The 15033-nt window shown below is 33.4% G+C and overlaps 2 protein-coding genes across 6 annotated transcripts in view; both read left to right on the forward strand.

Annotated features, from left to right (window-relative positions):
* Positions 1-15033, forward strand: part of RUNDC3B (RUN domain containing 3B) — a 154971-nt gene that overhangs the window by 70438 nt on the left and 69500 nt on the right. For all 4 annotated transcript variants that reach the window (XM_047842025.1, XM_047842043.1, XM_047842036.1 and 1 more), the window contains 2 exons: positions 7859-7948; positions 10267-10347. In XM_047842025.1, coding sequence (XP_047697981.1) covers positions 7859-7948; positions 10267-10347 — 171 coding nt within the window. The remainder of the gene's footprint in view (positions 1-7858; positions 7949-10266; positions 10348-15033) is intronic.
* LOC125156271 (small ubiquitin-related modifier 2-like) lies at positions 1845-2372 on the forward strand. Of its 2 annotated transcripts, XM_047842093.1 has the most exons (3): positions 1845-1938; positions 2167-2238; positions 2296-2372. In XM_047842093.1, the coding sequence occupies exons 1-3, from the start codon at positions 1845-1847 to the stop codon at positions 2370-2372; spliced, it is 243 nt and encodes an 80-aa protein (XP_047698049.1). The 2 variants fall into 2 exon arrangements, with proteins under 2 accessions (XP_047698049.1, XP_047698041.1); XM_047842085.1 differs by having other exon boundaries at positions 2167-2372.

Raw genomic sequence — 15033 nt, forward strand, 5'->3', positions numbered from 1 at the left:
GAGAAATACAAATGATTTTTTTTCTTTTTGCTAAGATGGAGGATGTCTTAGTGAGCAGTTGGAAACAACCCTTGCAGGGTTTCTGGTTTAGGGATTGAGGGGTTACTGGGAAATAGCCAGAGTTGGGAGGTTAGAGAGTTGAGATTAGAATTCAAGTTTAAAAAAAAAAAAAAAGGTGGGCAATTGTTTTTGTAGGTTACTGGGAAGACTGAGAAATAGAGAAGTAAAGTAGAAACTGAATTAATTTGTTCCAAGTTTTAATTTCTCCCTACCCACAGACTGAAAAATAGTTAGAAAAGTTAAGCTAAAAAACACAAATGTGATACTTGAAACAAGATTGAAACCATTCTGGTAAGAATTTGAAGTAACAAATATGGAAAATATGAAGTAGAGATAAAATTAGTTTTGTAGAGACCTGTTTGTTACTTTACAATTGTACCGCAGTACTTAATTTATGACAAAAGTTGTACTCAGAAGAAATAATAATTTTTTTATACTATAGTAGGTATAAGAGAAGGAAGGAGTGAAGTATGAAACAAAACTTCAAAAATTAACTGAGCTGTCACAAAGTGAAAAAGGAGTTGATAAATACTTTTCCCACTTACAGAAAAGTAGATAGAATAGTGAAAAATTACCATATCTTTCAAGAGCTAAGAAAGACTTAGAATCTGAATCTGTTTAAATTATAAAATACAATAATTAAATATTTTATAAATATATATTTAAAATATATTAAATATTAAATATTTTAAAATAGTTTATTTCCTAAAATATAAATAAAATACTTTTATATTATTAAGATGAAAAACATTAATAAAACTTGCTTGTGCACTACTACCTTATTTCATATACAAAAATTACTGAAAATGGATCAGACTTCCATGAAAACTCTTGGAAGAAAACATAAATGTAAATCTTCCTGACCTTGGATTAGGAATAATTTCCCAGATATAATAGCAAATACACAAGCCACAAAAGAAAAAGTAGATACATTGGCATAATCAAACTTAAAACCTTTTTGCTTTGAAGAATATCATCAAGAAAGTGAAAAGATGATCCATAGAATGGGAGGAAATTTTTGCAAAGTTAAATGTCTGATAAGGGACTTCTATCTAAAATATGTATAAAGTACTCTTACAACTTAGTAATAAAAACAAAAACAAAACATTTACAAATGGGCAAAGAATCTGAATAGGCATTTTTCTAGAGAGGATGTACAAATGACCAATAAACACATGAAAGGTGCTCAACATCAATAACAGGGAATTGCAAATCAAAAACACAATGAGATATTACTGCTCATCCACTAGGATGGCTAAAATCAAAAGAACAAATAATAACAAGTATTGGCAAGGAGCTGGAAAAATTGAAATCCTCATACATTGATAGAAGGAAATAAATCATGTAGCCCCTTTGAAAACCAGTCTGGAAGTTTCTCAAAAAGTTAAATATAGATTTACCACATGACCCAGCACATAACTCCTATATATATGGATACATATATGTATGTGTGTGTGTATCTATCTATAGATACATATATATCTACATATGCATATATGTGTATATGTATTTCCGAGAATATTGAAAATATGTTCACAAAAAGCATATATACGGACGTTCATTGCAGCATTACTCATAATCAAAAAATGGTAACAACCCAAATGTCCTATCAACTGACAAATGAATAAACAAAATATATATTCCATACTGTGGATTGATATTCAGTCATAAAAAAGAAATGAAGTACTTCTTATGCCACTACTGGTACTTGCTTCTGTGCTCATTCAGTGTGGACCTGATACCTCCTTTGTGAAGTGGCAGAGGAGGATACTCTGAAATTCTCCATGGTCAATGAAAAGCCCAAGGAAGGAGTCAAGACTGAGAAAAATGATCATATTAATTTGAAGGTGTTGGGTCAGGATGCTTCTGTGGTGCAGTGTTAGGATTAAGAGGCGTAAGGGTGCCTGAGTGGTTCAGTCGGTTAAGCATCCGACTTTAGCTCAGGTCATGATCTCGAGGTTCATGGGTTTGAGCCCCGCGTCAGACTCTGTGCTGACAGCTCAGAGCCTGGAGCCCGCTTCAGATTCTGTATCTCCCTCTGTCTGCCCCTCTGCTGTTTGCACTCTGTCTCTCGCATAGTCTCAAAAATAAACAAACATTAAAAAGTAAAAAATAAAAAAAAGATTAAGAGGCATACAACACTTAGCAAACTAATGAAAGCCTTCTGTCAACCACAGGGTTTGTCTATAAGGCAGATCAGATTCCCATTTGAAAGACAGCCAGCCAGTGAAACAGACATACCCACACAGTTGGAAATAGAGGAGGAAGATAAAACTGATGTGTTCCAGCAGCAGACAGAAGGTGTCTACTAAAGAAGGAACCTGCCACTTTGTTCCAAAACTCTGTTCGTACAGATCAAGAATACATTCTGTGTTAAAAAACTCAATTTGGGGCGCCTGGGTGGCTCAGTCGGTTAAGTGTCCGACTTCAGCTCAGGTCATGATCTCGTGGTTCATGGGTTCGAGCCCCGCATCAGGCTCTGTGCTGACAGCTCAGAGCCTAGATCCTGCTTCGGATTCTGTGTCTCCCTTTCTCACTGCTCCCTCGCTCACACGCTGTCTCTCAAAAATGAGTAAACATTCAAAAAAAAAAGGAAAGGGGTGCCCGGGTGGCTCAGTGAGTTGAGCATCCGACTTCAGCTCAGATCATGATTTCACAGTTCATGAATTCGAGCCCCGCGTCAGGCTCTGTGCTGAAAGTTCAGAGCCTGGAGCCTGCTTCAAATTCTATGTCTCCCTCTCTCTCTGCTCCCCAGCTCATGCTCTGTCTCTCTCTCCTTCAAAAATAAATAAAAACATTAAAAAAAATTTTTTTTAATTAAAAAACTCAGTTTGGTTCCACCACATCCTGAGTACTAGTTGATAGTTTATTCTTTCATTTTCCCCTTCCTCATTCCTTTACTCTGCATGCAGTAACTGGTGTGTTTGCACTAGCATATTGCCTTTTTTTTTTGTACTAAATATCCAGTGGTATATTTTGATTGACATCAAATCAAGATGGAATGGGATAAAATAATGACTCTGTGAAAAGAAGCTCATTCTCCATGCTCTTCACAACTTTGAAAGATCAGTATTTCCTGACTTAGCCCTGTATTGTGTGATCTTTATTCTCTATTCATTTTCCTTTCTGTCTTTGTAGAATTTTTAGAATGGCTTTAAATACCACCTGTATGATCATGACACCACATTTAAATCTCTAGCTAGCGAGTTTAGATCAGATTTTTTCCCCCTCTAATCTTCTTTACCTCTTCCTTAACAAGTGGTCTCACAATCTACCTACATGGTTGATCAAGTCAGAATCTAAAATTCGTATTTGATTTCTCTTTCTCCCTCATTTTCTATAATAATTCCTAATTATCAAGTCTTGTCAATCTTCTCTCCAAAATATATCTTGATCTATTTACCTCAATCTCCATGACGGTTACAGTAATAAATACCTTGTTTATCTCTTGTCTACACTCCCTTATTGGTGTCCTAATGGAGCTTCCAGTTTTCCCCCTTCTACTAGCCATTTATCTTCCAGCCAATCTTCTTAAATGTTAAAAAGATTGTGTTAATTGCCACTTAGGTCTAGAATGGTTTCTCTTCAAACATATTTCTTGGAGTCAAGTCCTAGTTTCACCACTTTCTATTTGTAGAGTCTTACACAAGTTCTTAATCCCTCCCTGGCATAATATGTGCTGGTAAAGTTAAGGAAGATTATTCATATCAAGCATTTGTAACTGTGCTTGGCACTCAGTAAATGTTCACATTTATTATTAATGTTATATGGCCTACAGAGCCCTGTGTGATCAGACTTCTGGGTATAAGGCTCAACCCTTGAGAATGCCTTTCCTAATAGTGATTTTCTTCAGAGTTGAGTTCTCCTTCAGTTTTTCTCTACTTCAACAACCTATTTATTTGCTTATCCTACTTATCAAGTCTAATTACCTTTTTCTCTTGTTTGTTGCCTGTCCCCTCCCCTAGACGGTAAGCTTCATGGAGAGGGACCATGCTTAGGTCATCCACTATTTAACTTTCATACCTGGCACAGTTCTTGCCACATAGTAGGAACTTATTCTATATTTGTTGATAAAATAATTAATGAATCTCACATTCTTAGCAAGATATTTGGAGATTTACTTTTTAGTCAGGTTTCATTCTGATTCAGTTTGTCTTTGAATGGAATATAACATTTATTTATAATACTATAATCTATTTTGGATGTCATGAGGGAGACTTTTCTAACTTCCTCCCTTATGTATGTATTTCATACATAGAGACTAAACTGGGCAAGGGAGCAAGAATGTGATAATGAAATTTCTTTGGTTTAGAAGAGAAACTTTCTCATACTTTAGTATTGCATTTTCAGTGTGTGTAATAACTTTTGACTCTCAAAAAAGGAAAATTTGAAGCATGATATTATATAGTATCAGTATGATACTCTGGTGGTTCCTTTGGATGCAATTCAAAGGGTATTTGTTATTGAAGTACCTGAAGGGCCTTCAAATAGTTTTACAGAATGAACACCAAAGAAAGAATTATAGAGATATATTTCAATGAGAGTTAAATTATATATGATAAGAGAAAAAGTACGGTTGTTATTAGGGTGTTATTTTAAATGGTTTTCTGGTTTCTGATATTTTTGTAGTCAACAAATGATTGGAAAGAGTATACCTAATAAAAAGTGGAAGCAGGGCACCTGGGTGGCTCAGTTGGTTAAGCGTCCAACTCTTAATTTAGGCTCATGTCATGATCTCACAGTTCATGAGATCAAGCCCCACATCAGGCTCTGCACTGTCAGTGACGGGCCTGTTCGGAATTCTTTCTCTGCTCCTTCCCCACTTGTTCATTCTCTCTCTCTCTTTCTTTCTCTCTCAAAATAAACATGAAAAAAAATTTTTACAGTGGAAGCTTTTCCTCCAGATACAGTAATATCAGTAGTTGCTCATAATTTTTCTTTGTTTCTAACATGTAACACTTCTTTAGGGATACAATCTAATGTATAAAGCTTTAAATTGAAGTTTTAATACATCTTTTTCACCTTGGTACTTTCAGTGTTTATAATATATTTTAGCAATTCATTATACTGTTTTGGTTAGGTCCTTCTCATACAATTATTTTCTTTAGAACAAAAAATATTTTCAATAAAAGGGAATTTTTTTAGTGTATACCTTACTATTATTGAATTTAGTCATTTAGGATTTACCCTTGGTTCATTTGTTACATAACTTTGGTTATATAAGCAAACTTTATTAATGCTCCAGTTTTTCTATAAGATAAAATGTAGATGTTTACAGGTTTTTTTGAAGTCTTTGAAAGGGTTGATTAACAAGAATCAGATTTCCAGTCAAAATTGATACGTTGATTTGATTAAAAGAAAAAAAATTAATTTTTCCTAACAGCTTCTTCTTTAATACATGTGAGTAATGTCTTTGATTAAATGATAAAAATACCTTTTTTGGTTCAGATCACTTTAACTCAGTATTTTTTTGAATACTGAATTATTTTTTAAATGTTATCTCAGAAGTGTATTTTATGAAAAATAAGAATATAAGAAGAAGATAAGAAAATAAATTTTCTTAGCTTGCATTAATAGTGAAGATGTTGAGCATACAGTGGACACCTCGTTAAGTAGCACTTCCTCTACCGTTTGTCCTCCCATCCCTTCTGGTTCAGTAAAAACTCATAATAAATGAGGTCTATGCAGCATTCCACTTCAGGTATTGTTTTATTTAAGTGGAATTATTTCACATATAGCAAGTGTTTCACTTATATTGGTTTACTTAAAAAATTATTAGTAAAACTTAAGCCAAAGAACTCCTCAAAAGAATATTGTATAAGATCTTTAGACTTTAAGAAATCTCTGAAACTGGTGAAATATGTGTGTGTTTTTGGTATTCTTCAGCAGTCCCTAACACAATGTTGACATTAGGAATAAGCAGAAATAGTTTTGATCTGACTCTTAGAATGTACTTTTAAGCACGGTGGACTCAAAATTAAAAAAGAAAAAAAAAAGACCTTTTCTTATATAGGGAAATACTAGGAATAATGGGTGACTCCCAGTTATCAAAAACCAGAATTCTTTTTAAGGCATGTGTTCAACAGAATTTGGGCTCTAGAGCCATTGTAATCATAACTCTTTTCGGAGTCAAAATATTTTGTCAACAGCCATTTTAGCTATTGGAACAGTGGCAAAATCTCAGGTATATAAATTTATTTAAATATCTTTACCTTTTTGTGGAAAACCTTAAGTATGTAGAAATTTTTTCCATTTGTTTTGTTAATCTCTGTTAGGCTGGAAGTTTTAGTTTTTCTCTTTTTACATAAATCAATAAAAGCAATTCCCATATTTCCAAGGAAACACAAAACCTCTATTCCAGGCAAGTCTTCCCACATATTTGTTTGTATCTGACAGAAGGTCTCTTATTTTCCTTTGTACTTTTCACTCATTTAAAATTCCTTATGAACTATAATATAGGTTAAATTCTCTTTAAATATTTTTGTTTTATAGGCAGTGATAAGGTTTAAAAGAAAATATATAGAACTTAAAGTAAGAAGAATTATGTTTCTTCCTTGAGCAGTTTATCTGCATGAGCTTGGGCAAATTGTTTTAACCTAATTCTTAACTTTTCTTGATGGAAAATTTGAAACTCATAATAGTTCTTTCCACCTTTGCTTCATGGACTTTTTAAAGAAGAATCAAAGGATATGTTTGTAAAAGTATTTTTTAAACTATGAACTATGCAAAATTGGTGGATTATGAGCTTATTAAATTTTTTTGCAGCCTTAATAAACTCATGACTAAAAAGAGTAAGACAAATTCTATTTACTAAAATGGAATAATTTAATTTAATAAATAAATTTTATTTAATTTTATTTTATAAATAAAATAAATAAATAAATTAATTAATTTTATTTAATAAATAAAATAAATAAAATTTACTAAAATTCCATTACTAAAATTTTCTTTTAGTTGGTGGGATCTTACAGAGTGGTGTCCACTGTCTATATCTAATATAAATAGGTAATACAATCAAATGATGCCTGGTTATTGAACATAAACTAGTTTTTGCACAGTATTATTTTTAAAAGTAAATACAATGATCGTACTTATTTGTGGAAAAATGCCATAGACTCGTATCATAATATTTTCTCAAAATACTTATTTTAAATATTTTAAAATAAAATTGTAGTATTTTAAAAACTGACATTAACCAAAACAATAAGCTTTACAAAAATTAAGAGAGGTGGATTCATAATTTATTTTGTCAGAGATAATGAATACTTCCTTTTTCATATGCAAACACCCTGCTAGCTCATTAGTATTGTAGTGTTAAAAGATTAGGATGAATTACTAATGATCACATCTCTCTAGTTCTCCATTTAGTTAATAAATAGACTTTCTTGTACTTACAGAAAAGCAATGTGTGTTTGTCTTTTTCTATATATACAATAATATCTACAGAATTTCAAAATTAGACCAGTAAAAATGTGAATTTTCCACCTTTCAGATTACATTTATATTGCTTCACTGTTAGGGAAACAGAGTAGGCAGTCTTGGCCAGTTGAAAGAGTTACTTTGGAAGTTCTTTTTAAAAGCAGTGGAAATACTTAGAATAATTTTTTGTTGTTGTTCTTATGGCAGCATTTTTTGTTTTTTTTCCTAAATATCTTCAAGAATTGGCTGATCCAAATAGTTTTTATTTTGATAAATAAAATTTAGTTCTTTATACCTTAGTTTGGTTTCTAAATAATTTCTACAGAGGATACTTCAGTCTGTTTTTAATATTTATATATTTACCCGTTTCATTTTATAGGCGATTTTATGACGATGGAGCAATTGTCTTGGGCGAGGAAGCAAATATGCTTGCTGGCATGCTGCTTGGACTCAATGCCATTGATTTCAGGTACTTAGTCTAAATGCATTCAGGTTTTAAATTATTCTACCTCATACCAGTTTCTACTTAGCTTTTATTCTTGGTTTGCTAATAAGAAGTAAAGCACACAGCTGGATATTGATATTTGATTCATGTCGTTCCCTTTCCAGTAACATCAGCTTTCTAACTGGGTTTGCTCTCAGCAAAGAGACTGTCTCAAAGTTAAGGATTTAACTGACATGTTTGTTCTGTAGTTTGGGCAAATCTTAGACTATATCTCCCCAGCAAAAGATTATGTACCCTTGTAGCCCTGAAGGAAGTTTTTGGATCTTATCTCTTGTATTTTTCAGCTACTGCTATAAAGTGAAAAAATGCCCTGAAAGTAGATGGAAAGCCAGAAAGATTTTCATGATCTCATGTGTTGAAATAAAAAACTCCTGGCATGATGTGTTTGGTATCTTGTGTTTATATTATGTATCTTGGCCATCAGAAATATTACTAATATTTGCTTCTATCATCAACAAGATGAATTGATTTCAGACTGAGTATAAGTTCTAAAAATGTAAATGTAAGTTTTTCATATATTCATGGAAGGATCTTTTTGTATTCTTTAATTGATCTAAGATTTTACATTATGCTAAAAATAAAAAGTTTGCTTATAACAATTCAAACATAAGATTAATGGAAATATTACAATTTTATTGAAAAATATCACTTAAAATCCAAGAGTATCAACAAAATAAGTATAAAACTTAAATGAAAATCTACTGTTAGATCTTTTTTTTTTTTTTAATTTTTTTTTTTCAACGTTTATTTATTTTTGGGACAGAGAGAGACAGAGCATGAACAGGCGAGGGGCAGAGAGAGAGGGAGACACAGAATCGGAAACAGGCTCCAGGCTCTGAGCCATCAGCCCAGAGCCCGACGTGGGGCTCGAACTCACGGAGCGCGAGATCGTGACCTGGCTGAAGTCGGACGCTTAACCGACTGCACCACCCAGGCGCCCCTACTGTTAGATCTTTAATAGAAATATAATGCTGCTCATTTTTAATACAGGTACCTTTTTTTTTTAGCAAATTACTGAGGGTACCTTTTTTTTTTTTTTTTTAGCAAATCACTTCCTTTTCAAAATATTTTCATTTTCTCAGTATAACTTTCCTCTGTTTAAAATTTAATAAAGTAGTATTAGGTTATTAGCTTAATTGTTTAGAATACAAAAATGATAGATGCCATATGGAGGTTGTCTTTTTGATCGTTCTGAGTGTATTAATTTTTCACCTGTCATCCTGCTGGTTCTGTCTGAATCCTTTACATTTCTGTTTTTTGGTGCAAAAAGAAAACCTGGGATAAGAATGTGAACTCTTGGTTTATTGTAACCCAATGATGCTGTATGATCAGCTGAAAGTAAATGTCTTAAAGATACATTAGTAATATTTCTGTAAATGAAGGAAAGCCCTTATAAAGTATTGCCCTTTGGCTCACTCCTTATTCAAGCATGAAAAAGTATGGAGCAATACCAAGATACTCTTAATATTAACATTTAAAAATGGAATTTCAATAGGCAGACTTCCCAAAGAAATCAGAACATAGGAGTTCATAGAATAATTTGTTTTTTGAAAGATCCACCTACATCTTGTAAATGTTCTTGTTTATGTTCCTAGTAGATGTACTTTTTTAATAACAGTGACCATAAAACTAAACACTTTTTTTATTATCCTATTGGATACACCATCATACAAAACAAAGATTACTGGATTGGGAGACCAGAGGTCTAGAGTTTTTTTACGGGCTTTAAGTGACTCCCGGTATGACTTTGGGCAAGTGGCAACCTTTCCTGTTGCCATGGCCTCAAAAAGGATTGACTGACGATCAAAAGGATTTTTTTTAGCTTTCTTTTTAGGTCTAAGACCCAGGCCCTTTCACTTATTCATAGTTTAAAAAACTGTCATCTTCTAATTAGTTAAATCTTTTAAAAATATAGTCAGCGGCATCTAAGAATTTGTATGAAAACATGAACAAGTCTTCATTTGAAAATCCTCTAATGACGTCTTAAAAAATCCAGTGAAGACTAAAATAGTGTCAAATAACGTTTGAACAGATTTCTCAGAAAATTTTTCTTTTGCATGATATATTCAGGTTAGAGTGTATTGTGCAGTCCTTTGTCATTGGTATTGAACGCAGAGTATCTTTATTGAGGTGTTTATTTGTAACAAGTAACATCTAAAATATGAATAAAAAATTTACCTACAATTTGATGAAACAAATGTCTCAAACCAGAGATTGTTTATAATGCTTAATGTCGATTTAAAGGTTTGATGTATTATGTGACATATTTATTTATTTCTTAGCTTCTGCCTCAAGGGAGAGGGATTGGATGGAAACTTTCCTGCTGTAATAGACTACACACCATATTTGAAGTTTACCCAGAGGTATATGACGTTTTGAAATATGTTATTGAAATCTTAATTTAGGGGCACCTGGGTGGTTCAGTCAGTGGAACGCCCAACTCTTGATTTCAGCTTAGGTCATGATCCCAGGGTTGTTGGATTGAGCCTCACATTGGCCTCTGTGGTGAGTGTGGAGCCTGCTTAAGATTCTCTCTCTTTCCCTCTACCCCTCTTCCCTACTTGTGCATGCTGTCTAAAATAAAAAAAAGATAGAGAAAAAATAAATATTAACTTATAGTTTAATGTCTTGTGTAATATGTCCATCTGATTAAAATTGCTTTTATTTTAGTATCAGAAATTATTCAAAAATACAGACTCCATTTGCAGACCCCAATGTGTTTAAACTTTTTACATAGTTGTAATTTCAGCGTAGTTTTTAGAAAACATCATGTATTTCTGTTGCTATCATCATTATAATAATAACTTTGATAGCTCTATAATAGTCCATTGAGAGTTCAAAATTATAATTCATCATTCAGATTGTTTTCCATTATAGAGGAAAGGATAATGAATGTTTTTGCAAATCAGTTTTCTTTTTGTTTCTGCTGTGAATTTACAGAGTTATTCAGGCAAATACAATGAAAAATTTTATGGCTCTTAAAGTGTGTCTTTTTAAAAGAGTCTGTACCAATTTATCTTAATACTAGTATTGTATGAGAGTTAAGAATTTCCTACAATCTCACCAGCATTGGAAATTAATCAGATGATATCTGTAAATTTTTTGAAGGTGTGATTACATAATTGGCTTCCTGAATAGAATGATTATATACTTTAAAAGTGTTATGATCAAGCTAAAGCTTTAAGGAAAACAGAAAGAGAGTATTATAGGTATATACATAATGTACATACACACGCACACTGGAAGATGCATTTATTGGGGATCTAATGTAGGAAAGAAACTTTACCAGCTGCCAGGGATACACAGATGTCAACAGTAAGGGCAATTCATGAAATTCTGAAAATAATAATATAGTCCCTGTCACCAGGATAATCATCATCTAGTGAGAGAAGTCCCTATGTGAGAGGTAGGAGTGTGAAGATACTTTAGGTGGTGAAGGAGTAGTAACCCAGTCTTATGGTACCAAGATTTCTAACTTGAGTAAGTGGATCACTTGGGGAAAGTGATAATTCTAGTACTTTACATCTAAAAACCAAATAGAGCAAGAATTTTGAACAGGCATAAAATTATACTGTTTTGGGTATATTAGATTTCAGGACATTTTTGAAGACAGTAGTTCAAAAATAATACTAGTAGAAAGAATGCTAGTAATATTGAATGCTTATTGTATATCAGGCATTATTCAAAGTGCTTTCCTTCTATTAACTCATTTAATCCTCAAAAGCTAATTTTATAAATGAGAAAACTGAAACAGAGAGAGCTTAAGTAGCTTGTCTAAACACACAGCTAGTTTGTGCAGAGTGGGCCACAGGTCTGGAATTAAAGAGCAAGATGACAGCTGGACATAGGAGTTTGGCCATTGACAAGTAGGTAGAAAGGCTATTTGTAGTGATTTAGGAAGTGACTTTAAAATATAAAGATGAATGTGAATACTAATTTTTCTCTCCTACATACATAAGAGACTATAGTAATTACTGCAACACTTTTAAAAATACAATAATGGAACTTTCTCAGGTGGTCCCCTCAGAATGAGTTTAATGATAAATGCTCTCTGCCTCCAACTTGCTTAACCACTTTTTGTCCGCATTTTTATGCAACTGTCTTTCTTTGATGTACTAATCCAAACTTGTATGTCTAGCTTCCTCTCCTTCGTACGCTGAGGGATTTCTACTATCTTATTATAAAAAGGACACTGAAATGAGAAGGGAAGTACCAATTCCACCTTGTCATAAATAAGTTAGCATTACTGATAATGGAGGTCTTCTTTTTAGAAATATGTAAACAGTCTTGATTATCATAAAGAGCCAATATTGTAAACATTCAGTTGCTTCCACAAAATATACCTATATTAGACAAATAAAACGTTTATTAGGTTTCTAATTTTAAGAAACTGTAAAAATATATCCTTAACAAAATTACTGCTTTTAATTTATTTGATAAGTAATACATTCTGATGGTGGGTCTGAGTGCATCACCACTCAAATTTATTTGGTAAGTAATACATATTCATTATACAAAAACTAGAAAATAAAGATAGGTAGATAGAGGAAAACTTAAGTCACTCAAAATCTTACCTTTAAGAAGCAGCTGCTAGAGGCATTAACATTTTGATGGGTAGCTTTCCAGCCTTATCTTTTTCTTTAACATGGAATTATAATGTACATGTAGTACTTCTTTCCCTTAATACTGTATAATGAAGATTCTTGCATGTCATTAACCATCCTTCCACAGCATCATTTCCCTAAGTGAATAGAATTTCATTATCTTACAGTATTTTTACGTAATTATTGTTGGACTTTTAGGATACATTCAGTTAGTTGTCACTGTCGTATGCACTTTTGCAGTTAATAACCTTGTAACTACATCTTTTATATAGACCATGATTATTTCTTTAAGTTAAAGTGGAAGTAAAATTTCTGGGATAAATAGCACATGTATTATTAAAGCTTTTGAAATATGCTATCAAATTGCACTCCAAAGAGGCCATGCTAGTTAAGTTTGTATAGGCAATATGTGAGATTGCTTGCTTCCCACCATTGCCCACCAAGTATTAAAAATGTGGCCAGTTGTACAAGTGGAAAATAATATCCTATTGGGTTTTTTCCCTATTGTTTTAATTTGCATTTATTTGCTGGTGAAGCTGAACTTTTAAAAAATGTTTATTAGCTATTACTCTCTGTAAATGAAGTGTTATCCTTCTGAAGCTAAATATATGAAATATGTTAATAGAAAACATCCTAAAATAGATTTCATATTTAAAACTGGCTTTTAGGTTGTGTATCATTGAGAAAACTCAGGTTTTCTGAGTTACTGCTTGATAAAACTTTAAACATCTTTTAAACATTTTTTCTTAAATAGATTTTAGGCCTGAAAAGTCCAGTAGCTAATGATAGTGTCTTATGATGCCTTCAGTTTTGTACTTCTCAATATAATGTTGCCATCAGCATTCTTATAGCTTAGTCTTCGTACTTAAACATGCCTATATCCTTAAAGAGGCAAATTTCTACAAACAAAATTGCTGACTTAAAGAGACTGTTAACTCATGTATGCTGTTAATTGCCCTTCTTAGACATTCTATCCCATACATTCTGCCTCTTGTAGGAATAAAGTAATCATTTTGCTATGGAAGACCAGTTCTTTGACCTGTGTACTACATCCCATCCTGTCTCTTAGGTTAAGGTTTTTGTCCCAGCAGTTGTTCTGTCCTCTTCCATTAATTTTTCTTTTCTTTTTTTTTTAAATTTTTTACTTAATTTTTTATTTATTTTGAGAGATAGAGGGCAAGCAGAGGAGGGACAGAGAGAGGGGAAGACAGAGTCCCAAGCAGGCTCTGTGCTGTCAGCGCAGAGCCCAATGTGGGGCTTGAACTCATGAATTGTGAGATCATGACCTGAGCTGAAGTCAGAGTTGAATGCTTAACCAACTGAGCCACCCAGATGCCCCTAATTTCCCCTCTTTTCAGTATCTTCCCACACCTCACAGCATACATGCATGTTGTTATTTTCCCCATGTTAAAAAATGAAACAGAGGAACTTTCCCCATAGTCACTTCTAGCTACTTCTCAGTCAGTCACCTCTCCTTTATTATAACACTGTGTTCCCAGGTTTGTTTTGTTCTGCCTCCATTCTCTCTTGAACTATTCAAATTGAGCTTTAATACTTACCCCTGAAAGTGCTCTTGTCAGAGTCAGCTGTGGTGTCTCATTGTCAAATCCAGTGGTTAATCATTTCCTTGTCTGTCTCGACCTTCTTTGAGCACTGTTTGATACCATGCTCTTCCAGTTTTCCTCCGTCCTCACTCCCCTTTCCCGTTTCTCCTCATCTCCCCAACCTCTAAGTGTTGGACTGTTTTAGAGATCAGTCCCAAATCATCTTTTCTGTCTGTACTCACTCTCCAGTTTAGTGGCTCTAAATATTATCTTTATGCTACTCTTTCCCAGATGTACACTTCTACCTGGAACATTGCCCTAAACTCTAGACTCATATATCCAGCTGCCAACTTGCCATCTTCGCTTGGATGTGTAGTAAGCACCTCAAATGAGCATGTACAAAATAGAACTCCTATTTCTCTCCCAAACTTTTCTTCCTTTAGCCATTCCCATTCCAAGAATGGTAGTTCTGTCATTCTGGCTGCTTATGGTCAAAACTTTGGTATCATCATTGAACTTTCTCTGCCATAATCCACATAGGATCCACCAGCAAATCGTTTGGCACCACCACTATTACCTCCTTAATTCAAACCTGGAAATTTGCAAAAGTCTTCAAGCCTTCACCTCTGACTCCTATAGTTAATTCTCCATAGACAGCTAGACTGATTTTTCTTAAATGAAAGATCATTTCATTCCTCTGCTCATAACTTTTCCAGCAGCTTCTTTCATGTAACTCAAAAGACAAGGTCGTTATTTGATCTGGCCTCCAGTACCTCTCTGACCTTATCTCCTACTACCTGCCTTCCCATTTACCATGCTTCAGTAACCCTGGCCATTTTGTAATTCCTTGAGCATACCAGACACACTTGTGCATTAGGGCCTTTGTCCTTCCTATCAAATG

The sequence above is a fragment of the Prionailurus viverrinus genome, chromosome A2, assembly GCF_022837055.1.
Source record: "Prionailurus viverrinus isolate Anna chromosome A2, UM_Priviv_1.0, whole genome shotgun sequence".
In the NCBI taxonomy this organism is placed as follows: domain Eukaryota; kingdom Metazoa; phylum Chordata; class Mammalia; order Carnivora; family Felidae; genus Prionailurus; species Prionailurus viverrinus.

Excerpts from the sequence above, each read along its gene's own strand:
- LOC125156271 (XM_047842085.1), top strand. The coding sequence starts at position 1,845 with ATGGTCAATGAAAAGCCCAAGGAAGGAGTCAAGACTGAGAAAAATGAT. Across the intron at positions 1,939-2,166 it reads GGATGCTTCTGTGGTGCAGT|TAAAAAATAAAAAAAAGATT; the intron begins GTTAGGATTAAG and ends AACATTAAAAAG.